Consider the following 27,116-nt stretch of genomic DNA (forward strand, 5'->3'; position numbering starts at 1 on the left):
CTCGATACGTCTGTACGACGTTCGAGTAAAACTTACCACCCGATGACCTAGCTCGGCGGGCCACCTCCGCGGGGATTTGTGAACGGACGTTAGCCAGAATTCCAGCTAAAGGATCCGCCGGCTCAATTTAGTGCCCCCCCCGACTTCAATTCGGACACCAAGTCCACAACCGAGGAAGGCTTATCCACTGCTTTCTCGTCCTCAACAGGGTGACCACCCTCGGCGGCTTGTGATTTCTCCTTCTTTGCTAGACGACGGGGTCTGGACCGTGGCTTCTTAAAGCTGCTTGGGGTCTCACCAAAGACGGTAAAAGAAGTCCAGCGGCTTACAGGTTGTCTGGCTGCCTTGGCATTCCTTTCCAGAGCTGGAGACAAATGCCACTACTTTTTTAGAGCAATCAGAAACAAGGCTAAGTTTGAATGGTCGGATGAAGCCGAGGCGGCACTGGTAAAATGAAAAGATCATTTACACACCTTACCTCGTCTTGTTAGCCCTTTGCAGGGAGAGACTTTATACATGTATCTTGCTGTATCTGAACACTCGCTGAGCACCGTTCTTCTGATAGAAAGGGAAGGAATACAGATGTCAGTGTACTTTGTCAGTCATGTACTTCAAAATGCTGAAATTAGATACCCAACAGTGGAAAAGTTTGGTTTAGCCTTGTTCATGGCCAGCAAAAAGTTTTGTCCTTATTTCCTAGCCCACAGGTTAGTGGTCTACACTGACCAACCACTTAAACTACCTTTCACGAAGCTGGAGGCGTCAGGCCGAATGCTGAATTGGGCTATCGAGCTGAATGCCTTCAATATCACTTATGAACCCAGAAAAGTCGTCAAGGGGCAAGCTTGTGCAGATTTTATTGTTGAAATGACGAGGTCTGTCTTTGCCGAGAATACCAAGACAGTGTGGACACTGTATATGGACGGTTCGTCCACGCAGAACGAATGTGGAGCTGGGATAATCTGTCAATCACCTGAAGGGGATACTTTTGGTATGCTATGCGGTTTAACTTTCAGGCGTCCAACAATGAGGCCGAGTATGAGGCCTTGCTCTGTGGCATTAAAATGTGTAAAGCGGCTGGCGCCGAGGAGATTTTAGCCCTATCTGACTCTCAACTGATTGTGAGCCAAGTCAATGGAACCTACGAGGCTAGGGATTCGATGATGATTAAGTGTATGCATGCCGTCCACCAAGAGGTGGAGCAACTGAAAAGCTTTGAAGTAAGGCAAGTCCCTCGCTCTGAAAACAATCAAGCCGATGCATTATCAAAGTCGGCCAGTTCTGCATCCTGTGATACCCCTCGTCACGTGTTCTGGGAATTAAAGGAGCATAAAAGCGTTGAGCAAGTGGAAGTAGCAACTCTGGACAGGACCTCCACATGGATGGATGATATAATTAACTTCAAAATGAATGGAGTCTTGCCAGAAGACTCAAGCCAGGCGGCAAAACATCAGAAAAAATGCACCTGGTTTGAAATGTGAAACGGCACACTTTACAAAAAGGCCTACTCCCGCCCTATGTTGGGATGTGTGACGCCTGAGAAGGGGCAAGAAATTCTAGAAGACTTTCATCAGAGACTATGTAGCTCACATATTGGGGGAAGAACTTTGGCAGAAAAGGCACTTCGAACTGGCTATTACTGGCCGACCCTCAAGGATGATGCAATCTCATTGGTCAAGAAGTGTGACAAATGTCAACGCTTTGCTCACCTAATAAATCGACCGGCTCAAGTTATGACACCCATCACGAGTCCAATTCCTTTTGCTAAGTGGGGAATGGATCTTCTAGGCCCGTATACTGCCACTCCTGGAGGGAAGCGTTATGTCATTGTTGTTGTAGATTACTTCACTAAGTAGGTGGAGGCAGAAGCACTCAAGAATATAAGAACTAGTGATGTAAGAGCGTTTTTTTGGAAAAATATCATGATTCGTTTCGGAATTCCACAGGCTATCGTCTTTGAACATGGGCCTCAGTTTGAGACGCCTAAGCTGAAAGAATGGTTAGTAGACCATGGAATACACAGCTGTTTTGCCTCTGTAGGACGTCCCCTAGCCAATGGCCAGGTTGAGGCGTTCAACAAAATAATCTCTGAAGGGATTAAAAAGAAGCTTGACGAAGCCAAGGGTCTGTGGGCTGATGAGTTGCCTAATGTCTTATGGTCGATCCGTACCACGACTAAGAACTCCACCGGCGAAACCCCCTTTTTACTAGCTTATGGGGCCGAGGCCGTCCTACCCATGGAGATGTTTGAACCTACCTTGAGGGTCATGCTATACGACGAGAATGCTAATTGGGAAATGATGAAGGTGGCCTTGGATTTCTTGCCTGAGGTTAGAGGAAATGCCGCACTAAGACAACAATTATACAAGATAAGACTGACGAGGGAATACAACAAGAAAGTCTCTAAATGAGTGCTCAAAGTAGGAGATTTTGTCCTACGAAAAATGGAATCCACAGGCCGAGCCAATGAGCAGGGTAAGTTGACGCCTACCTGGGAAGGACCTTATGAGATCTATGATGAAGTCAGGGATGGAACTTACGCATTCAAGACATGCAAGGCCGACCTATTCTGCGCACTTGGAATGCCGACAATCTCAAGGAATATTTCTTCTAGATAAGTGCTAGCTTCGTCTTACATAGAAGGATCTGTTGCTTAAGGGGAGACCTCTAATGATCCTGATAAGGTAGTAATCACTCTTGTAACCGGCTAAATTTTCCTTGCAAAGTTATAAATAATACTACTCTACTTGTTTCATATTATTTATTACTCACACGTCGAATACAAAAGTATTCAACACATGCATACCAAAGCCTAATTGAATGAAGGCATGAGAAGTGGCCCAGATTAGCACCTATTCATAACAAGACTAATTGTTTAAAGCCTAAGAAGTGGACTAGATTACCACTAAGTGTAGGCTGATCACCTATCCAACTTTCACCTCATCGGCACAACATGCCGCTGGCTAACCTATATGCAAAAGCAAGGTTTATACCTTGTTGACCGCCTAGCGGCACACTAGCATGCATAATAAGTCTCTAATTCACATACCGCATAATTAGTTGCCTGCGGCAAGTATGACCTTGGAACAAAGGTTGTTTGCCCAAAAGTTCGGCGGCAAGTATGACCTTGGAACAAAGGTTGTTTGCCCAAAAGTTCGGCGGCACGTATGACCTTGGAACAAAGGTTGTCTGCCCAAAAGTTCGGCGGCACGTATGACCTTGGAACAAAGGTGGTTTGCCCAAAAGCCCTGCGGCAAGAATGACCTTGGAACAAAGGTTGTTTGTGTCCATTCCTTGGTCGGCCACTTCATTTGACGAGCCTGTCTAGCGGCAATCATACCTATTGATTGACTTGCGTCAATCAATATCATTGTAGACACGCTCGTCAAAGAACGTGACGCCCATAAAATTGCCTAGCGCATACTTAGTTGCCTGCGACAAGAATGACCTTGGAATAAAGGTTGTTTGTGTCCATTCCTTGGTCGTCCACTTCATTTGACGAGCCTGTCTAGCGGCAATCATACCTATTGATTGACTTGCGTCAATCAATTTCATTGTAGACACGCTCGTCAAAGAACGTGACGACCACAAAATTGCCTAGCGCATACTTTGTTGCCTGCGGCAAGAATGACCTTGGAAAAAAGGTTGTTTGTGTCCATTCCTTGGTTGTCCACTTCATTTGACGAGCCTGTCTAGCGGCAACCATACCTATTGATTGACTTGCATCAATCCATTCCATCGTAGACACGCTCTTCAAAGAAAGGGACGACCACAACATTGGTTGTAGGCGGTAGCATTTCATGCCGTTCATTCTTTGGTCGCCAACTTCATCTGACAAGCAGGTTATACCTGTTGATTAGGTTGCGTCAACCAATTCCACTCTAGACATGTTCTTCACAAAAAGTGACGCCCATACCTATTGATTGGAAGCACCGTTGATAAGAAAAACCAAAGTGCGAAAAACAGTTAAACACGGGATAAAAAAGCTACAAGAAACCCTATTCATAAAACAACGCCCATAGTAAGGAGTGAAAAAGTAGCAAAACATGAAATTGTTGTGTTCTCAGCAGGCACAATAGTACACACGCTAGCGGCACAAAACAAAGAAATTGAAATTGTTTATGCCCTCAGGCATAAGAACACTAAAAATAGAACTGTTTATAAAAGCAGGAGGCAGCAAATCAGGGGGCGGCAGCATCGTCCTCGTCATTAGAAGGCACAAACTCCGGGGGCGGCTGACCGAGACGCTCAGTAGCCAACACAGCAGCACTATGCTCTAAATGCCACTAAAACCACGCGAGGTCATACTCCTCCATGTGGTTCTCCCAGGCATGCTTGACGGCATGCTTCACAGCCTGCTCCCCTTGGTCATAAGACTCGTGGAGACGCTCTCTCAAGGTGTGAACCTGCGACCTAGCAGTTTCCAGCTCTCCTTGAAGTCACTCAGCTTGGCCGGCTGCTTCCTTGATTTGAGGATACTCTTGAAGTTGGCCTTGGAGCGTCAATATTTCTGTCGTGGACTTCTTGCCTTCCTCTACCATCTCCATTATGTCCGTGTCCTGCTTCAAAATCTTTTTCAACAGCTCGGCCTTCTCGGATCTTAATGACGCCACCTCCTTCGCCTGACGATCTATGGTCGTGTGCATTTCCAAGCGAACCTCTTCAAGTGACTTGAAAGCATAATCACCATGATGAACGGACTCATCCACCTGAGCTTTGAGCTCCTCAGCCGTGTTGGTCTTCCAACTTTTGCAAAGTTCCATGCGGCAGAACAACTATAAAAGATTTATATGTTAGTAAACTGCCAAAAAAACATTTACATATATATAAACCAATCGATAGACACAAACTCACGTCAAGTAAGCTGGCTTGGATGGCACCAATAGCCGCCCTTTCCCTTGACGAATAGTGAGGAGTAGCAGGGATATTCTCGTCCTCTGCCAGAGCTGCTTCCTTCCCTTTGTCTTCTTTAGCTATAGGAAAAACAATGGCCTTAGGATGACGCGGAGAGTTAGAAGAACTGCCAGATAAGGCTCGATACGTCTGTACGACGTTCGAGTAAAACTTACCAGCCGATGACCTAGCTTGGCGGGCCACCTCCGCGGGGATTTGTGAACGGACGTTAGCCGGAATTCCAGCTAAAGGATCCGCCGGCTCAATTTAGTGCCCCCCCGACTTCGATTCGGACACCAAGTCCACAACCGAGGAAGGCTTATCCACTGCTTTCTCGTCCTCAACAGGGTGACCACCCTCGACGGCTTGTGATTCCTCCTTCTTTGCTAGACGACGGGGTCTGGACCGTGGCTTCTTAAAGCTGCTTGGGGTCTCAGTCAGCCGGCATCGGCCTCTTCTTCAGCTGCGAAAGAGTGGTCCCTTTCGCCCTCGCCGCCGCCTTGGCCGCATCCTTCGCTTGCTAACAAAGAATACAAAGCAAAGTCAGAAAATTGATAGACCACAAGCCACTCTCAAAGTAGGGGCACGTAACCAAAATAGACGCTCGTCAAAAATTAATGACGAGGCGTAACTTTGTGATCACAAGCCACTCTCAAAGAAGTGGCTCGGCACCAAAAGCGACGCTCGTCTAAAATTAATGACGAGGAACATATTTGTGATCACAAGCCACTCTAAAAGAAGTGGCTTGTCACCAAAAGTGACGCTCGTCTAAAATTAATGACGAGGAACATCTTTGTGATCACAAGCCACTCTCAAAGAAGTAGCTCGTCACCAAAAGCGACGCTCGTCTAAAATTAATGACGAGGAGCATCTTTGTGATCACAAGCCACTCTCAAAGAAGTGGCTCGTCACCAAAAGAGACGCTCGTCCAAAAATTAGTGACGAGGCGTATCTTTGTGATTACAAGCCACTCTCAAAAGAAGTGGCTCGTCCAAACTTAATGACGAGGCGTATCTTTGTGATCACAAGCCAAGCTCAAAGAAGTGGCTCGTCACCAAAAGAGACGCTCGTTCAAAAAATAGTGATGAGGCGTATCTTTATGATCACAAGACATTCTCAAAGAAGTGGCTCGTCACCAAAAGAGACGCTCGTCCAAACATAAGTGACGAGGCGTATCTTTGTGATCACAAGACACTCTCAAAGAAGTGGCTCGTCACCCAAAGAGACGCTCGTCCAAACATTAGTTACGAGGCGTATCTTTGTGATCACAAGACACTATCAAAGAAGTGGCTCGTCACCAAAAGAGACGCTCGTTCAAACAATAGTGACGAGGCGTATCTTTGTGATCACAAGACACTCTCAAAGAAGCGGCTCGTCACCAAAAGAGACGCTCGTCCAAACATTAGTGACGAGGCGTATCTTTGTGATCACAAGCTACTCTCAAAGAGGTGGCTCGTCACCAAAAGAGACGCTCGTCCTTAATTTTGGACGAGGCGTATCTTACTAATCACAAGCCACTCAAAGTAATGGCTTGTCACTAAAAATTAACGCTCGTCATTAATGTATGATGAAGCGTACTTCAGCAAGCACAAACCATAATTTATCATAGTGATTCGTCCACCCGAAAGACGCGGGTACTTTACTCGAACCTTGTAAAAAAAACAAAGTGGAAAGAGATCAAAAGTTTTATTACTTACCTTCTCCTCCAACACGGCCTTGGCCTTCTTCATTTTGGCCTCGTAGATGTTGGCCATCCAGTCGGTCATATCGCCTTTGCCTTTATCTGCTTCAGACAGCTTACTCATTCCTTCTTCTGCACACAAAAAGAAGTAATGGTTAGAGAAAGAATGGAACAAAAGTCAGACGACATATAACCTAACATTCTACCTTGGGTCATAGAATACCCTAAACCCACAGCAGCCAAAAACGCTTCATCCCGTAACTGGCTTTTGTGCGGCAACCACTCGGCCGGCACATGAAATGTCTTATCAGCAGTTAGATGATAGGTGTTGGCCTTAAACAACACCATTATGTGATCCCACTCGTCCGCGGTGAGGGGCGGGAGAGCCTCGTCATGCTCCATATAATTGTAGCGATTAAAGCGAAAATTAGAACAAACTTATCTGATTCGATGAACTGAACGAAGAACAATTGTTGCGTCCTGGACACCCACTGTCCTAAAAGACGATTCCGCGCTACCTCCCGGTGCAGTAGAACAGAATGCGGTCGCCCTCCAGGATTAGCGCAACTCCGACGTTGTGTGCACTCACAAAGCCGGATGGAGTCAGAACGTATGCCCAAAACCGAGAGCAATTTTGTGTGAGAGTAAGAATGTGTTTTCGTATTTTGTGTGTATGATTTTCTGTGAGAAGGGAACTGAAACTCTGATTTAAATAATTAGAAGGAAAGCATTGCAACAGACAAAAACGGCTGAGGGAATGAATGTTGCAACAGCCAGAAAACGGTCAAAAACATTGATCATAGTAACGGACGTAATTAATGGCATTTAATCCAACGGTTACGTAATCAATACAGATTCCCGTAACAGTGACTTGCGCAAACCGATCCAGTTACCAAAAAGAACAGGGTTGACCCACAAAACCCACCCCACGCCCGCGAACCGCATTCCCAAGAGCCCAAGTACCAAGTACCAAGTACCAAGTACCAAGTACCAAGGCCCAAGGCCCAAGGCCCAAGGCCCAAGGCCCACGGCCCACGGCCCGCAGCCCGCGCCCGGCCCGGCGCGCGCGCGCGTGTGTGTGATGTGTCCACCCATACCATTCTCACACTTTCTTAAACAAGAGTTACACTCATTCCCCAATTAATAAACAAGAGGAATATGAAGAGTTTTTCCAATGTGGGACTCTTGAATTTTCACTCACCCTTTTTTCCTTTGTGTTTCCCAATGAGAATTTCCAACAATCCCCCACAGGTTCGAATATGCGGAAAAGAAAGAAAAGAAAGGAGAAGGATATTGGTTTTGGGCAAACAAAACAATTGAATAGGTGTCAATGTCTTTCGACTTGAATTAACACTTAGTGACATTTAAGCTATGATCTCTTTCCTACCAAGTGACTTTCGTATTGAACTTGATAGGGAGATAGAAACCCGTCACTTAAAGCACGCAACTGAATATGTATGACATTCTGACTCCGCGAATAAAGTGACGCCTTATACTGGCCATACGTCCGACCTGGATATGCTCATAGGTGCTCTAGAGAATAGCCCACATCGCAATTCTCATAGGAAGCGGCCACACTTCCACACCTACGTAGGTGAATCCCATCAAGTGTGAGCTACATTCACACCACCAAACATATGGTATGGGTTCATTAAGAGCCGTATGCTCAACCTCTTTCCTATTGTAGCAAGCACATTATAACATCTAGGGGATGGACAAAAAATAAAATTTTGTGCTTCCGAATTATAACAATAATGTCGTCCTTTGAACTCTGTGAGTAGGAGTTCATTATTTTACAATTCATTCAACGGGCTTCAGGCCCATCCCTTCCGATGTTTCCAAAACTAGTTTTCTACATAGGCCTTTCGTCAACGGATCCGCAATGTTCATTTCAGACTTTACATAGTCTAGTGATATCACCCCACTTGACAACAATTCTTTGATGGCCTTGTGCCTCAAACGAATGTGCCTTTTCTTCCCATTGTAGGCATGGTTGTTTGCCACAGCAATAGCCGCTTGCGAATCACAATGAAGTGCAACTGAAGGAGCTGGCTTCCCCCACAGCGGAATATCTGCAAGCACATTTCTCAACCATTCTGCCTCATGACCTGCCAATTCAAGAGCAATAAACTCAGATTCCATAGTAGACATAGCAGTACAAGATTGTTTACAAGATTTCCAAGACACAGCTCCACCCCCTAGGGTGAAAACATAACCACTGGTAGAGTTAATTTCATCATTGCCAGAAACCCAGTTAGCATCACAATAGCCTTCCAAAACTCCTGGAAACTTGGAGTAGTGCAAACTCCAATCCATGGTACCCTTAAGGTACCTGAGCAATCTCTTCAAAGCATCCCAATGTTCATGACTTGGGTTATGAGTATACCTGCTTAATCTACTCACAGAATAAGCAATGTCAGGTCTAGTGTAGTTCATCAGAAACATAACACTACCAATAATCTTAGCATATTCAGATTGGCTAACAGGATCACCATTATTTTTCCTTAAGTGGATGCTTGGATCATAGGGAGTCCTAACTGGATCGACGTCAAAAGAGTTAAATTTTTTAAGTAACTTTTCAACATAGTGAGCTTGGCTAAGACAAATGCCATTTGGAGTTCTCTTGATTTTCACTCCTAAAATCACATCTGCCTCACCCATATCTTTCATTTCAAACTTAGAACTTAGAAAACTTTTTGTCTCATTTACTCGATCCAAATTAGTCCCAAAAATTAACATATCATCCACATAAAGACAAATAATCACACAACCATCAGAATCATGCTTAGAGTAAACACAAGAATCACCTTCATTTACATGGAACCCATTACCTGTCATAGTCTTGTCAAATTTGTCATGCCATTGCTTTGGAGCTTGCTTAAGCCCATACAAGGACTTGACTAATTTACAAACCTTATTCTCTTGACCAGGAACAACAAACCCTTCCGGTTGAACCATGTAAATTTCCTCATCCAAATCACCATTTAAAAATGCAGTTTTAACATCCATTTGATGCACAACAAGATCATGAATGCAAGCAAGAGCAATCAAAGTTCTAATAGTAGCAATTTTAGTGACAGGAGAATAAGTATCAAAATAATCAATACCATGCCTTTGGGTGAATCCCCTTACCACAATTCTAGCCTTATACTTGTCAATGGATCCAGTGGATTTCAATTTTTTCCTAAAGATCCATTTACAAGTAATGGGCTTGCAACCCCTAGGCAGATCAACCAACTCCCAAGTATTGTTACTTAGGATTGACTGAAGTTCACTATCTATTGCCTCTTTCCAAAACACTGCATCAACAGATTTCATAGCCTCTTCATAGGTCCTAGGATCATCTTCCAAAATAAAGACATAAACAAAGTCATCATCAATCAAGTAAGGGTCAGTTAAGAAAGCAGTAATAAAATCATCACCATAACTGGTTTCCTTTCTTGCCCTCTTGCTCCTCCTTGGCTCCAATTCAGAATTCACATCAGAGGTGGGAGGAGCAACAACAGGCATACTAGAAGAAGTGCTAGAAGAAGGCACATCATTGATACAAGATATTTTCAAAGGAAATACTGTTTCAAAAAACTCGGCATCTCTTGCCTCAATGATGTTACCACCTGCATAAGAATTGTTAGCACCTTTAACAAGAAAACGATATGCAGCACTTTGGTAAGCATAACCAATAAAAATACAATCAACCGTTTTAGGACCAATCTTGTCCCTTTTGAAGCTGGGTATAGCCACCTTTGCTAGACACCCCCACACTTTCAAATAACTTAGGTTAGGTGCACGACCCTTCCATATTTCGTATGGAGTCTTGTCTAGCTTCTTGTGAGGTACCCTGTTTAAAACATGACAAGCAGATAATATAGCTTCCCCCCACATGTTATCAGAAAACCCAGAACTAATAAGCATAGAATTCATCATGTTCTTCAATGTTCTGTTCTTCCTTTCAGCAATCCCGTTCTGCTCGGGTGTGTAGAGAGCCGTTGTCTCATGAATGATCCCATTCTGCTCACAAAATGCCTTAAGAGTGTTAGGGTCATATTCACCACCCCTATCACTCCTAAGTCTCTTGATCTTCCTATCAAGTTGGTTCTCCACTTCGGCCTTGTATTTGAGGAACATTTCCTCAGCCTCATCTTTTGACCTGAGAAGATAAACCATGGTGAATCTTGAGCAGTCATCAACAAAAGTAATATAATACCTTTTACCACCCCTGCTCTCATAATTTTTAAAATCCCCCAAGTCACTATGAACAAGCTCTAGTACTTTAGTGTGTCTATCTATTGATTTAAATGGCTTCTTTGCAAACTTGGCCTCAACACATACTTCACATTTTGCAAAATCAGTTTTAGAAAAACTGGGAATCAAGTTAAGTTGTTTAAGCCTTTTAATTGAAGCAATGTTAAGATGACCCAACCTTGCATGCCATAAATCAATAGACTCAGCAATATAAACAGAAGAAGTACTAGCATTCTTATTCATAATTTCAAGTTTGACATCAAGAGTAAATAAACCCCCATTACAGAAACCCTTTCCCACAAACTCCCCATTATGAGTAATAACAAGCCTATCAGAATCAAATGAAAGCTTCAATCCAGCCTTAATTAGCAAGCTACCAGAAATCAGGTTCCTACGCATTTCTGGAACATGCAACACATTGGTAAGAGTAATAAGTTTTCCAGAGGTAAGAGTGAGAACGATCTTCCCTTTGCCTTGAACAGTTGCAGAAGCTGAATTACCCATGAAGACATTTTCACCATCAGTTTTTTCGTAGGTAGTGAACATGTCTTTGTTGGTGCAGATATGTCTCGTTGCTCCAGTATCAACGATCCATTCAGCAACATTACCTGTCAAGTTAGCTTCTGAAACAACAGCAACAAAATGGTTAGGATTAGAAACTTCATTAGCTTCAGCAAGGTTGGCTTGGTTCTGATCCGACTTCTTCTTGGATCTGCAATCTACAGACTTGTGACCAGTTTTCCCACATTCAAAACACTTGCCCTTGAACTTATACTTCATTGGTTTCCCTTGAGGCTTGAAAGGACTTCCCTTTCCCTTAAACTTTTCAGAATATGCATGAGGCTTAGGTTCTACAAGGTTAGCCTTAGCAGACCCGGAAAACACAGATTGACCCTTATCCTTAATACGATTTTCCTCCTCAATTTTCAGGTGACCTACAAGCTCCTCTAAGGTAAGGTCCTTTTTCTTATGCATTAACTGATTACGAAAATCTTTCCAAGAGGGTGGGAGTTTCTCAATTAAAACTATAGCAAGGGTAATATCACAAATACTCAAACCCTCGGCAGCCATAGCAATGCAAATATTTTCATAAGCATGAATCTGATCAATAATTGGTTTATCATCTTGGACTTGAAAAGCTAACCACTTACTGACACAATAACGCTTAGTACCAGCATCATCAGTTCCATATTTCTTTTCTAATGCATCCCAAATATCCCTAGCATGATTAAACCCCATATAGATATCAAGCAAAGTATTCGACATATGATGCAGCAACATGCCCTTACATGTCCTATCATCTTTAGCAAATTTCAACTCAAAAGCATGCAATTCAGTTTCATCATCAGGTTCGACAACATCATCAAGCACATAAGCAATCTCAATTTGTTCTAAATAGAATCGCATCCTAACAGCCCAACGTTTATAATTCTTGCCATCAAGAGGTTCTAACTTAGACATATCAGGAATCATGAATTTGGAAGTCAAAGCCATAATAATCGTCTTTTAGATTGTAGCGATTAAAGCGAAAATTAGAACAAACTTATCTGATTCGATGAACTGAACGAAGAACAATTGTTGCGTCGTGGACACCCACTGTCCTAAAAGACGATTCCGCGCTACCTCCCGGTGCAGTAGAACAGAATGCGGTCGCCCTCCAGGATTAGCGCAACTCCGACGTTGTGTGCACTCACAAAGCCGGATGGAGTCAGAACGTATGCCCAAAACCGAGAGCAATTTTGTGTGAGAGTAAGAATGTGTTTTCGTATTTTGTGTGTATGATTTTCTGTGAGAAGGGAACTGAAACTCTGATTTAAATAGTAACGGTCAAAAACATTGATCATAGTAACGGACGTAATTAATGGCATTTAATCCAACGGTTACGTAATCAATACAGATTCCCGTAACAGTGACTTGCGCAAACCGGTCCAGTTACCAAAAAGAACAGGGTTGACCCACAAAACCCACCCCACGCCCGCGAACCGCATTCCCAAGAGCCCAAGTACCAAGTACCAAGTACCAAGTACCAAGTACCAAGTACCAAGGCCCAAGGCCCAAGGCCCAAGGCCCACGGCCCACGGCCCACGGCCCGCGGCCCACGGCCGGCCCGGCGCGCGCGCGCTTGTGTGTGATGTGTCCACCCATACCATTCTCACACTTTCTTAAACAAGAGTTACACTCATTCCCCAATTAATAAACAAGAGGAATATGAAGAGTTTTTCCAATGTGGGACTCTTGAATTTTCACTCACCCTTTTTTCCTTTGTGTTTCCCAATGAGAATTTCCAACAATAATTTGTTGTGCAACTCCAACGACTCATTCTATCATACATCTCCTCGTCCTCAGTATGAAACACGACCCATCTCTTCCTCCACTTGTGCCATTTGTTGAGCTTACCCACCACAGTTTGGTAGGTGCCTCGGCTGCTTAGGTTGAACCACCCCTCGGCGGCCTTAGGAGAACGAGATAGAAACCAGATGCAAGGAAGCATTAAAAGACGGCTGCACATTGTTCAGCGTGCATTTGGCAATATAGCCGAATATGTCTGCCCAGGAATTCGGGGTCAGTTGAGCCACCCCAATGTTGAACCCATCTAGCACCTCCACAACAAATGGATGGGGAGGGAACCTCATGCCAAGCTTAATGGTGGCGGCATAAACAGGAAACTCTCCTCCGGCAAACAGGCTGTCCGTTAAGTCCAAACCTACTGGTACCCGCATCTGATACCCCTCACCGACGCAGAGGCCGTCTCTTATTTCGGCCCCTTTCTTCTCCAGCCACCTCATCCAGCCAATGTATGGACGAATCTCCGAAGCAAGAAGCTGAGCTTCTTCCCGGCCCCTCGGCCTAACTATTGTTTGAGCAGCCTCCTGCTCCTCGGCAACCAAAGGCAGTAGAGCTACGCTCAGCTCCCCGACTGCCCGGCTCGTTGTATGCTTGGACAAGCTTGCTGTTTGATCCCCCTCAGCCTCGGCATATTCATCGATCTCTTGAAAGAGATCGACATATTCCTCGTCTACTGTCGGGTCAATGGAAGAATACCTCTCCATATGAGGTGTAGCCGGCCCCTCTCGCAAACGTCAGACGAGTAGGATCTGCCGTCTGCTTAGTTCTTTCCATGCTCTCTGCATAGTGAACAGAGCACGGCTTAGGGGTGACTAAAAATGAAGAAAAACACGTGACTGGGCGTCTGCCCAGACAAAGGATGAGCGGCTTAAATGCCTCATTAGCCCAGTGAACCCTTACCTAATACTAAGGTGTCGCCCGTTTACCAACGAAGATAATAAATGACGACCATATGACAAAAAACATGTAAAATACTTAAAAAAACTAACCTTAAAGGATCTGAGAAGAGATTAGTGAAGAACAGATTGAGTCTGATGAAGAACAGATTGAGTCTGATGAAGAACAAAGTGAGTCTGGCGGTGGCCGGAAATCGCCTACTGGTGGTTGATCTTCGCCGAAAATCGCCTGTCTGGAGCTTTGTGAAAATGAAACGTAAAAATGAGAATTTACCTCCCCCTATATATAGAGAAGGGCAAAAAAGAGAAAAGTGACACTTGTCACCATCTCACCACTTGTCCAAAACTGTATCTGAATATCAAGAGTCAAGAAGCGATATCTGAAAGATTGTTTCCAGAAATGCCCTTCTTGAGGGGCAAATGTTGTGGGCAAAATTACCATCCAATCTTGTGCCAATAAAGATATGACACGTGGAACGTATTATGCCCCGTAAGCAACCTTTCGTCTACTCAGATCACCAGGAGTGTACGTACTCATCTAAGTAAACAAAGAGTATACGTATTTGTATTCATATATGGATAAATGTATGTATTCATGTCTATACATAAAAGGCCTACTTGGTAAATACCTTATGATGGCACAAAAGCCCAAAAAGCCCACTTGTGTCCTAATAGGCCAGTAACTGCAAAGGAGAAAGGACACTTGTCCTCTCCTCCTGCCTCAGCCAATCATATGAGGGAATACTAGGTTATTCTCCCCTAAACCTAGTACTATACAAAGCCTCAATTCCCAAGGAAAAAGGGTGACAATCACAACACAACCAGATATATTAATTGCTCTGCCTTCTCTCTACTTTCTCTCTCTACAAACACATACATACTTAAGCATCGGAGAGAATATTCCGAGAGGAATATTCTTGTTTTGCAGGTCGGAACGGAGATCGTGTCGTAGGCTACCGGAAACCTCCAAGTCATCAGCTTACCTGAAAAACCCCACAACACCATGCACGATCAGTCCGAGTCATCATCAGCCGCAATGTCAATCACAAGCTCCTTGTTCCTGCTCCGGCTCATATAGCGCTCCAGATCCTAGTCTAACTCCGTCCCAGGGCTAGCTGGCTCCTGCTCCAAAATACGAAGGGTACTGGAAGGCCGCTGAATTCTTCGCTGATAGGGAGGATACTGATAAGCCTGCGGAGTCGTCATAAACCGGCGCTGCATCTCGAAATCATAGGTCTGGCGCATCCGCTCCATCTCAAACAATTGGGCCCAAGATTCTGCACTCCAGGGCTGGGAGCTACTTGCTCCGAAATAAGCACTAGGGGGAGGCGTGAAAGGCATCTGGCTGCCCATACCTCCAACAGAATGCCTGGTAGGCTCTAAAGGAAATATGTCCTTCACCCAAGGTGCATTTAGTCTAATACCAAGGTTCATCTTAATTGGAAACAATTAATTCAGTGAGATCAAGTGATCGAAACAGCTAGCTGGAGCAATGCTTCCGATCAGTGAGTTCTAACTACTGGAAAAGACGGCATTTTTCGACGCTTTTTCTGTCAAATATCGACGCTCTAAAGCGTCGAAATTTTCACGGTCGATATATTTAGACGCTTTAAAGCGCCGCTAATTACTCAAATTATGACGCTTTTCATGGTCATTGTTTTCCATATATCGACGCTTTAGGTGAACGAAATATTTCGACCACCTATTCAGTCGATATTTACTCCGCTTTCACGTAACACAAATGCATATTTCGACCCTCCACTCCGTCATTTCTTGTATTTACATTTTCGCTCCACCAAATCTAGACCCTTCTGAAGGTCAATATATTTTTACCGCCAAATAAATTTAGACTCTTCTAAGCGTCACAATTTCAAACCATTGGCCTTTGCATAATAATAACATATTTAGTTATTAATCTAATACCATTATTGCATTTATCTCCAAAAATATATATTAAATCAAATATAGTGAACAATAAAACTTTAAATATTAATGTACTACGTACATTATCATAAAAAAACATAAGTCATCTAATTTATACTAGTTAATTAGCGACAATGTAGTTTATAAAAAGTGCTAAGAATCATCCAAGCATTAATTTGCATTGTCTACTCGAACTGAAAGAAAAGTAATATTTTGAAACAAAAACAACTTTCTAGCATCATTTGTTCTACACTAATCAACATAGTAAACTAAAGAAAAACAACTTCCTAACTAAGTACTAATTAAGCGAGTAAATCCTATCGCCATGATAGCTTAGCTTGAAGATAACTTGTTATCCCTTCATCTAAGTTTCACCATTATCGCTTGCATCATCATTAATCTGCAATGAAAATTTAACATGCCAAATAGTTTTTTGGTAAATAACACAACAATAAGAGACGCTTTTTTGGTAACATTTCGTCGCCTTAAAGCTTCGCAATTTGGTATCATCAAAGTGTCTAACAAGTAACAATACATCACAATTATCTAGCTAGGGACCTCCAGTTGAAATGACGAGAGCTGACAGGCTTTCATTGAACTTGAAGTTAGAGGTCAGGGTTTTTCTTTCCTGCAAAAAAGACCCGGGTTCAAACGATCCGACAAGGTGGCTTGATTGCTTGACGGGAATGACTGACCGAAGAAAGAAAAGGGACTTTACAGTGGAGAGGCCTAACGGTGATGAAGAAGGGGCTTACTTTTTAGAAAGGAGCTGTGATCCCCGTTACCTTACAAACCTGACACTCGAAATCAGGCATACATCAAATCATACAGATAATTAATCTGACAGCTCAACTAACAATAAATAGTCTAACCCTGTTGAAGAAAACCTAACATTTAAATCCTATTCCAGAAATTCTAATGCAAGGACAACTGAACTGGGTGATTGATCCAAGGGAAGTTGGTAGGACATCATTTTCTATAAAACCTGAAACTGTGAACACAGGCAATGCACTAGGAGCTGGAAATTCAGTTCTAAAAGATGATTACCAAGGTAATGTTGTAAGCTCTAGATATAGATAAAATTAAAATGTCTTCCACATTACATCAATATTACAATCAACGAATAAAAATTTGGGGCTATACCTTTCCCCTTGAGTAACTTAAGTACAAAACTGGATACTTCTAAAGTAATACGGAGGTTCTGGGCATAGACAGTGGCCATTAGGAGTTTAGTGGAGGTCAACTGTCAGCACATAGCTAGGAATAGGTAATTAGTATGGATGAGCTTAGACAGTGGCCATCAACGGTTAAGTGGAGGTCTTGCTAACCTTCAACTACAGACATGTGATTCTTTGGTGGAATTAGACAAGCAACCAATGCGGCAATGAAAAACGCATTATACGACAGTGATAAACCATTCTCCTTATGGATGGCATTAAATGATTCAATTAACAAATTCAACCATTTTTATTATTGGACCATGATTAACATACTATCTGCTACTATTGGCTAAAATCCAGGCCCTTCCATTCAAAACTTCTCTATAATATCTAATTTAATAAACTTAAACAGAGTTAACATGCTGCTACAACAGTAAACAAAAGGAGTAAAAGGGAAAGAAACAACATGATAACATCTATTATATGGAATTTCTAGATATAAATATGTTGCATTTTTAAACCTGTATTCAATATATTAATTCCAGCATATAATTCACGAAACCAGATGAACATTGTAACACAACCAGCCAAGCATTTTCAGTTTCCTCAATGTAAAACACAAATTAAGAAATGAGAGACTTAGCTGATTTTTTCAATGCTCCTTCGAAGGTGTACTAGCTCTACTTTTAACATCTTATGCTTGCTGCTGTTGTTAAACACTTAAAGTAGCTTCAACACTGGATTACTCTAGCTAGAGCTAGTGGCCGAGGGTGTGTACATACCACTATATGCTTGCATGCAGCCGATAGCTTCCGAAGTAGAAAATTCAGAACTGAATTACTCACAAAGATGCTGATCTGATACCCTGCCTCTCAAATACAAACAAATAATCTCACCTCCGTCCGGGTCAATAGCAAAGAAGTACTATAAGTATAAGCCATTCATTCAAAATCTGGACGGATATTTTATCTAAAAGTTGGCTAAGCCCAGATAGAGGAAAGAAAGAGAGTGACTTGACGAGTTAATGACTACTGGGTTTAAGTGAAACACACTATTAGAAACCACAAAAGAACAGACAAGAATAAAATATATATCATACATACAAACAATAATGAAACATATATCAACATACGTGTTCATTCTCACCATTTACATTTTTCTTTGAAATTATTACATCTGAGATTGTCTACCATTGGGCTCACTGAACGTACTTTCTCTTCACTTTCCTCTGGAATGAAAAATCTTCCACCTTTTGCTTCCAGTAATGATAGGAATAATGAAGGCCCAAAACTGTTTAGTAAAGCCAGTCCAAGGGCAAGCCAAAGCATGGATCAATGAGAAAACATGTGGTCATATAATATAAAGAATATACTTAGCAGAGATATATGGAGGGAAGTCAGTTAAACTGATTGGTGTTGGTTTTGTAATTTGAAACGAGTTATGTTTTTTTCTAGCTTTAGTTAGAATTTGTATATCAAGAACACGCACAAAACAATAGCAACTCTGTGATTATATCTACAAATCCTAGATTGTTTTATCATGTGCATAGATCAAATAGAAGTAGATTTTTGAATCCCATCTACAAATCCTAGATTGTTTTATCATGTGCATAGATCAAATAGAAGTAGATTTTTGAATCCCAAAAAGAGACGGTAAAAACAAGCAACTTGAGGTGATTATAAACATATTTCCTTTCAGAAAAAGAGAATTTTGATATAATCGGGTAACATTTACGAATTCCTAACAATATTATAACGGATTTTTCATCAAATGCCCCTGAGGTTTGCGTTAATGCACCAAATACCCCTAATGTTTCCAGAATGCACCAAATACCCCCGAGGTTTAAAACAATATCATCAAATACCCTTATTGACTGTTTTCCGTCTATTCTGTTAATTTTTCCGTTAACTTAACTCTAATTTTTTTTTTCTATTTCCCTTTTCTTTCTTCTCTTCCTTTCTCTTTCTTTTTCTTTATTCTTTCCTCTTCCCATGGAAGTCTCTCTCCTCTTCTTCACCATTACCATTATATGAGAATCACCCCCACCATCACCACCACCGCTACCCTCTTCCACTATTCACCATTGAAATTGCTTCTTCATAGAGGCCCAATTATCAACCTCATCAGCCCTCGAAATCTCATCTTTTCTGTCTCCTATCATCATCGAACCCACGACGTTGGTTTCTCTGACATTGGCTTCTCCGATAAGCTCTAGGTGTTTGTTCTGGCGGAGGTCGCGGTGGCTGGATTTTCTCTCTCCTTCTTGAAGTCTCGATCTCCCAGCCGTGAATACGCAATCCTCGCCGCCCATCGGTCAAAGCTTCTCCGCCGGCGGATTTGATCTCTTTCTCGTCGATCTCCACCTCCATTGCTATTTCTGTTCCCGGTGTGATTTGGGGAAGACCTGTGACTTTCAAGTCCTCTCCTTCTTCTTGTTCGGCTGCCCAAGAGTCGACACCACCCCAAGGATTCGGTGACCCAAGAATCGACACCACCCCCAACGCCCAAGAGCCACCATCTCCTTCAAATCTACAAACCAGGTTTTGGTGATTGGGTAATATCAATTAAATCGTTCATGAGGGATTTGGAGAGTTGGGTATTATTTGAATTCAATTGATTTCAGAAGAATTGGGGCAAAATCACAACATCAATCAATAATAATCTGAAGAGGATTATAAAAGCTTTAGAATTTTGAAGATGAAGAACAACTTCCATGGATGTGAGAGAAATTAAGAGTGAAGGCCAAGGGAAAGGAGGAGAGAAAAGGGCAGCCATGGTGCTGCTGCCGTTGAAGATCCAAAGAAAAGAGGAAAAGGGAATTGGGTTTTTAAAAAAAAAAATAGTAGTTAATTTTTTTGGGGTTTAAATAATATAATTAAGGGTTAATATTAGGATTAGTAGAGATAATGGTTGAGTAAGGACAAAAAAATAAATTCACGATAACGGAGACTTAACGGAATGGACGGAAAATGCTCATTAAGGGTATTTTGTGTTATTGTTTTAAACCTCAGGGGTATTTGGTGCATTCTGGAAACATTAGGGGTATTTGGTGCATTAACGCAAACCTCAGGGCATTTCATGAAAAATCCGATATTATAAAGCTAAGAGAGTATAACCGATTAAAATACAATTCCACGGTCACAGACTCTTAGTATCTACACGAAATGTTAAATAAAGATGCATCAACTACAACTAAATATAAAAGATTTTTTCTTGTTTTTTTTGGAGTGCAACCAAATCCAAAGCATTATTCATATAAACAACAAGAAAAGTAATCAACATTCTCATTGTAAGGAAAATAAACTCGAACGAGACAAATTTTGGCAAACTACAGATAGATGAATGTACAAAATAGTGTTTTGAACAAGTTACATTCAAACCATTCAAAAAAAATAAAGGAACAAAATACAAAGGATCAATCAAAGTTAAGCAGTCAACAAAAGCATTTGATTGCTGCTTTACTTTCTTTACCCTCATATGTAACTAGTAAACAAAATCAAGAAAATCAAAGATGAATGATTACTCTATTCAGTGAGCAAATAAGTTGCAATAGCCTCTCGCCTTGACTGTGGAGTGACAGTAGAAGTGCATTCTATAAGATAAGTGATTGTCTAAGAACATGTAATCATTCAATACTCCTTTGTACTTTTCCTCTTCTACAGATTGTCTATAACATGTAATCTTTCAATACCGAGCGATTTCAGGTTTATATATATTTATATATATAAGAATATAAGATGATTTGTAGAACATTAGGGAAGAAGATGAATTTGATTGACAATATGAGAATTACAAAAAATGTAAATGATATATTCAAGTTTTCGAGAGGCTTGATTCTATCCCAATTAACACCCAAAAAGCTAAACAATACACTCATCAGTTTTCAACATGATTTCCACTCTTTCATTTAGTCTGTTTATGGAGCTTCTACCCTAACTAACTATCTTCAACTGAGTGTTGAGACATGGGGTTCGTGAGGAACAACATTCGATCATTCTCTTTGTACTTGAGGGAGTTGGATGTGGCATACTGGTGCGTGATTTATCTAGCTAGCCAAATAGGAAATAGGAAATGTTTTTGGTATGGTCTTTAAGAAATCTTCTGAGTCTAACATGAGTATCTTCCATGTAAGAGGTATTTATATCCTTTATTTTCTACAAAGTTGAAGCATGGATTACTCTAGTTGTGGCATATGTCTTTCGTTGTGAAAAGATTTATGTGTTCAGTTTGGTTTTGTGTATAAATCTGTGTAAAACTTTGGCAATCCACTCTGCCTGTCCTTGTGGGAAAGGATAAAATATTCCAGTCAAAGCCTATTAACAGGAAAACCCTATGTCCAAACCACCCATACGGTGAGCCCAACAGGTGTGATTTGTAATTTCAGATTAAATGTTTGTTTTCTGCTTAAGAGCAACCTAAGGCCTAAAGAGTTTATCCTTCTTTTCACAGAACATACAACAGGTTTTGGAGTCATATATATGTAAGCCTTAAAAGAAAAGGTAAAAAGGTTAATCCTGTCACACCCCATATCTCTTGTTATATAATGGATTATCAGAAAAACATAAAGTAAGAAGTGAAGAATTGGGGAAGAGTTAAATTCGGCTTTCAGACCCCATAAATCTTGTTATATAATGGGTTATCAGAAAAACATAAAGTAAGAAGAAATGAGAAATTGGGGAAGAGTGATAGTCGGTTGTAATTCGATGCGATGATATCATCAAACTAGGGCTACAAAGCCTACAATCACATACACTTGGCTGGTTAGACACTACTAAACAAAATAAAATGACACTACCCTAAGCTTATTCTAACAACTCATTATGCATTGCCTACACTACCCTCCCCCTACACTTATTCATTACACTCTATCTTATAAACTTCAACACGAAATGGAAAACACAATGAAAAGAAAAGCAATGAAGTATTCATATGAAACATAGCACATCAAAAGTCAAATGAAAATTGACAATTATTAAAATCAAACCTCATTCCTTAAAACTGAATAACAATTCTTCTCTATCAATCTCACCATCATTGACCTTGGCGGTACCGAGAATCGACCTGAAAGTGTCGATAATAGTGAAAATTAAAAGAGGATTAACATCCATGGTAAGTAAAACAAGAGACATGATCTTCTAAAAAGGCTCAAATAAGGATCGGTAAGTTCCCTAATTGTAGAAAGGGCTGCACTTCCTAGATCAATATACGACATAAAATACCTAAAATTAAAATCTAGATCATGTAAACACAACAACGAAAATTAACAATTAACCATGTATCAAAAACATAAAAAAAAATGTTAAATTGTCAAACCAAAAATTCAAAGCACACATTCAGGAAAAAAAAGTGGAGAAAAAAACAAACCAACAAATTTCTTGGAATGAAATTTGAGCAGCGATTACTCCAAGAGCAGCTGGTTTTTGGAGGAGAGAATGACATAGGGGGAAGTTAAGGATCTTGATAACTCGCCACAAGCCCTGGCTTCGACTACAACATCATATGTCAATCTAGCATCGTCCACCACGTTATGCATCAACGATTGAGCATATCCCAATACATCAAGCCTCGTGGACAACTTATAGCATTCATGCATATTAATATTTGCAGGAATTTTATTGGAAAGTTAGGAAGGAAATAAGTAAAGTGAAAAGAAAGAGGATAAATTGGTACCTAGGGTTCGTGAAAGAGAGGCGACTAGAATTACAGACGAAATTAGGAGCAACAGCAAAGAACGACGGTGGAAGGTTCGACATCCCGAAGCGGTTTAGCCCACCCAATATGCCCATGTACGACGGAACGACCGACCCAAGAGAGCATATCTTGACCTACAAGCAGCGGATGATGACAATCCCAGTTCCCAAGCATATGAGGGAAGCTAGTCTTTGCAAAGGGTTTGGTTAGACATTGATTGGGCCCGCCTTGAAGTGGTTAACCAGCCTACCAAACGGATGCATCACTTCTTTTTCTCATCTCGACAACATGTTCAATCAGCAGTTCGCCAGCAGCAGGTGTTTGGAGAAGCAAACAAGCGACCTATACCGTGTGGTTCTACGCCCAGACGAACCTCTGAAGGATTACATAGCCCGGTTCATCAAGGAGAAGGTAACTGTACCTGAGTGTGACGTCCCAACAGCAATCGAAGCGTTCAGGCAAGGATTGTATGGCGAAACCGACCTATGGAGGGATCTGATCAAATACCCCTGCAAGACATTCGAGGACGCCCAAGCCAAAGCAATGGCTCAGGTCAGGTTGGAAGAGACTCTCTACTCCAGGAAGGGAACTAACGACTACACCAAGACGGACAGACAACTACCATATCCTAAGAGAAGCAATTATCGTCCTGCCCCTTATTCCCGACCTCAACATGTAACAATGGTGGAAGAAGACGACGACTCCGACTGGAAGAATAGTCCAGACCTGCCCCCAAAGATTAACGAATATTCTTTTTGTGTAGACACTGTAGGTCTGATGAAGATGGGGAAAGCAGTGCAGTGGCCACTGAAACCCAGTAAATCCAAATCAAAAAAGGATCCCTCAAAATGGTGTGATTTCCATGCCGACATCGGTCACACCAACAACGAGTGTGTGGCATTAAGAAGAGAAGTGGCCTACTTGCTGAAGAACGGATACCTCAAGGACGTTATGTCAGACAAAGCTCGTGGCGTCGTCAACAAAGACAACTCCAACTCCCCTTCTCGACCTCCTCCACCCCCTCCTCATACTAAAACTGTAAATTTTATTGCTGGAGGTTCTGATGTTTGTGGTTTGACTTATTCTGCAGCGAAGAGGCACGCTCGAGAAAATGAGATAGACGGACCAGCCCGAGCCGTTGCCGCAAAGTATCTAACCCCTATATCTTTTGATGAATCTGACGCAGGGGACATCTCTGGTAATATCCATCCCTGTTGGGAACTGCATGATCAAACGAGTCCTAATCGACAACGGTAGCTCCACCAACGTTATGATGCTCGACGCCCTCAAGAAGATGGGGCTCAACCCAGATACAGATGTCGTCAAAAAATCCACTGTGTTGATAGGATTCAGCGGCGAGGCGAAGACTACCTTTGGAGAAGTCACCCTACCTGTTTACGCCCTAGGGATCAACCAACAGGTAAAGTTTTGTGTTATTGATTGCCCTTCGTCTTACAACATTATCTTGGGCAGGCCTTGGATTCACGATATGAAGGCCATCCCATCGACATACCATCAAACCATCAAATTCCCAACTCGATGGGGGGTTCAAGAAATCAAAGTGGATCAGCAAGAATCCATAGAATGTTACAAGGCAGCTTTAAAGCCCTCAGCCACCAATAAATCCTCCTTATAGCAACTATAGTCCAGTTCCGACCCAGCAGGCTACAAAGAGCCCAAATTCGAGCAGCTTGATGAAGTCATCTTAGATCCTGCAAAGCCAGAACAATTCGTCTTCATTGGATGTGACGTACCTGACGACATCAGGTCGGAACTTATCACATTTCTCAAAGCCAACGCAGATTGTTTCCACATGGTCCCATGAAGATATGCAAGGTATCAGCCCCGACGTTATCACTCACAAACTAAGTGTTGATCCGCATCACAAGTCCGTCAAGCAGAAACGACGGAAGTTCGCTCCAGAACGCAACAAAATCATCAACGACGAGGTTCAACAACTATTAGACACCGGAAAGGTTAGAGAAGTCAAATATCCAGACTGGCTGGCCAATGTCGTGATAGTAAGAAAGAAGAACGGGAAATGGCGTGTTTGTATAGACTTCACTGACATCAACAAAGCATGCCCCAAAGACTCATTTCCCTTACCCCACATCGACGCCATGGTTGATGCTACTGCAGGGCATGAAATGCTCACATTTGTGGATGCATTCAGTGGATACAACTAGATTCTGATGCACCCGGATGATCAGGAGAAGACCACCTTCATCACGGAACGAGGAACCTACTATTACAAAGTCATGTCATTCGGCTTATGGAATGCTGGTGCCACCTATCCACGCCTAGTCAACAAAATGTTCAGAAAACAGCTAGGTGACACGATGGGAGTCTATATCGACGATATGTTGGTAAAATCCAAAAAACCTCAGATCACATCCCACACCTCCAACAAGCCTTCGACGTCCTGTTAGGTTATGATACATATGACAATACATAAATCATGCGGAAACAACCATTAAGCCAGGAATACATATTATTTACATATAATCATATAGCATAATTTAGATGCATACTCTTTGTTGCGTGCCTTCCCTAGCTGCGCCCGAACCGAACAAGAACAAGTCTTTAGGACTCCAAGTGTCGTCCCTCCGTAGATAGTCCACAGCACGTCCGGATCCGCCTTAAGATTGAACAACTAGAATCGCCCTTAAGGTACTAGAATTTTCGGCACTCTTAGGTAAGAAATATGGCTGAATTTTTCTCTCAAAACTCACTTTGAATACTTGAATTAATCTCTGAAAATATGTGACCCTAGGCACGTATTTATAGAGTTATGGAAAGGGAATTGGAATCCTAGTAGGACACAAATTAATTAAACTTAGAATCCTACAAGAACTCTAATTAATTAATTTATCCTTTTAGGAATAGGAATTTAATCATATACTAACTCTAATAGTTTTAGGAATCATGCATGAACACAAACTCACACACACACGGCAGCCACGAGGGCCGCCCATGCGTGTGCGTGCGAGCAGCAGCCCACGCAGCGAGGCCATGGCCTTGGCGCGCGCTGGGCCTGCCTTGCGGTGGGCCTGGGCGCTGCCTTGGCTGGGCGCGCGTTTGGCTTGCTGGGCGATAGCCCGACTTCGTGCTGGGCCTTCGTCCGGCAGGCCTCGTCCGATGCTAATTCGTACGATACGCTTCTGATTAAATTCCCGGTTCCGGAATTCATTTCCGATACGAACAATATTTAATATTTCCGATTCCGGAATCAATTTCCGTTTCGAACAAATATTTAATATTTCCGTTTCCGGAATTATTTTCCGATTCCGATAATATTTCCGATTCTGACAATATTTCCGTTTCCGGCAATATTTCCGATTCTGGCAATATTTCCATTTCCGATAATATTTTCCAATACGTACCATGTTTCCGTTTCCGGCAACATCTACGACTTGGATAATATTTATATTTCCGATACGATCCATATTTCCGTTTCCGGCAATATCATCGTTTCCGGAGTATTCATTTCTTGCCTGTGACGATCTCAGCTCCCACTGAAACCAAGATCCGTCGATTCCGAATATCCATAGATGGAGTATCTAATGCCATTAAATACTTGATCCGTTTACGTACTATTTGTGTGACCCTACGGGTTCAGTCAAGAGTAAGCTGTGGATTAATATCATTAATTCCACTTGAACTGAAGCGGCCTCTAGCTAGGCATTCAGCTCACTTGATCTCACTGAATTATTAACTTGTTAATTAATACTGAACCGCATTTATTAGACTTAACATAGAATGCATACTTGGACCAAGGGCATTATTTCCTTCAGTCTCCCACTTGTCCTTAGGGACAAGTGTGCATTTCCTAATTCCTTTGTCGCTCGATGCTTGCTCTTGAACATAAGGTAAGAGTTGTCATCCTTATTATGTCCAGAGGTGTTTCTCGGTTTCAGTGTTCAACTGATCAAATAAACAGATAATCATAGCCTATGATTCATCCGAGCACGGCCATGCATTTCACAGTTTCTAGCTCTCCGAGTGGCCTTGTACAACTTTTAAGCATCTCATCCCGATTTATGGGAGGACAATCCCAATCTTGCGATCTTGAGATTAGACTTCGTTTGATAGGTGATTACCTGAGCGTTGCCTTTATAGCCTCCTTTTACGGTGCGACGGTTGGTCAACGTCAAAGCAACCAGTTCTCAAACAAGTAATCTCAAATCACTCAGGTATTGAGGATTTAGTGTCTAATAATTTTAATGAAATTTACTTATGACAGATTTTCATCTCTTACAGTAAAGTTTCATAGGTCTTGTCCGA

The 27,116-nt window shown here is 42.1% G+C and overlaps 1 protein-coding gene and 1 long non-coding RNA gene across 3 annotated transcripts; one reads left to right on the forward strand and one right to left on the reverse strand.

The window, feature by feature from the left end:
• The first annotated feature begins 516 nt into the window (after window positions 1-516).
• LOC110794049 (uncharacterized) lies at window positions 517-4,239 on the forward strand. The gene is made up of 5 exons (XM_056829877.1): window positions 517-903; window positions 1,017-1,352; window positions 1,503-1,852; window positions 2,024-2,306; window positions 4,171-4,239. Exons 1-5 carry the CDS (start codon window positions 517-519, stop codon window positions 4,237-4,239), a joined length of 1,425 nt encoding a protein of 474 aa, XP_056685855.1.
• An 11,893-nt stretch (window positions 4,240-16,132) lies between these two features.
• LOC110794050 (uncharacterized) lies at window positions 16,133-19,944 on the reverse strand. 2 transcript variants are annotated; one of them, XR_002534885.2, is made up of 2 exons: window positions 16,737-19,944; window positions 16,133-16,609 (listed from the first exon to the last, which is right to left on the reverse strand). It is a non-coding gene; the product is annotated as an uncharacterized lncRNA (long non-coding RNA). The 2 variants fall into 2 exon arrangements; XR_008921401.1 differs by having other exon boundaries at window positions 16,700-19,944.
• Window positions 19,945-27,116: the final 7,172 nt, after the last annotated feature.

This window comes from Spinacia oleracea, chromosome 5 (assembly GCF_020520425.1).
Source record: "Spinacia oleracea cultivar Varoflay chromosome 5, BTI_SOV_V1, whole genome shotgun sequence".
Lineage (NCBI taxonomy): Eukaryota > Viridiplantae > Streptophyta > Magnoliopsida > Caryophyllales > Amaranthaceae > Spinacia > Spinacia oleracea.

Bases quoted from the DNA above. Each gene is read 5' to 3' on its own strand.
- LOC110794049 (XM_056829877.1), top strand. From the start codon at position 517: ATGTATCTTGCTGTATCTGAACACTCGCTGAGCACCGTTCTTCTGATA. The intron at 1,853-2,023 runs GTAGGTGGAGGC...TGGAATACACAG, and splicing joins GTTGTAGATTACTTCACTAA to CTGTTTTGCCTCTGTAGGAC. The intron at 2,307-4,170 runs GTGGCCTTGGAT...TTATAAAAGCAG, and splicing joins CTAATTGGGAAATGATGAAG to GAGGCAGCAAATCAGGGGGC.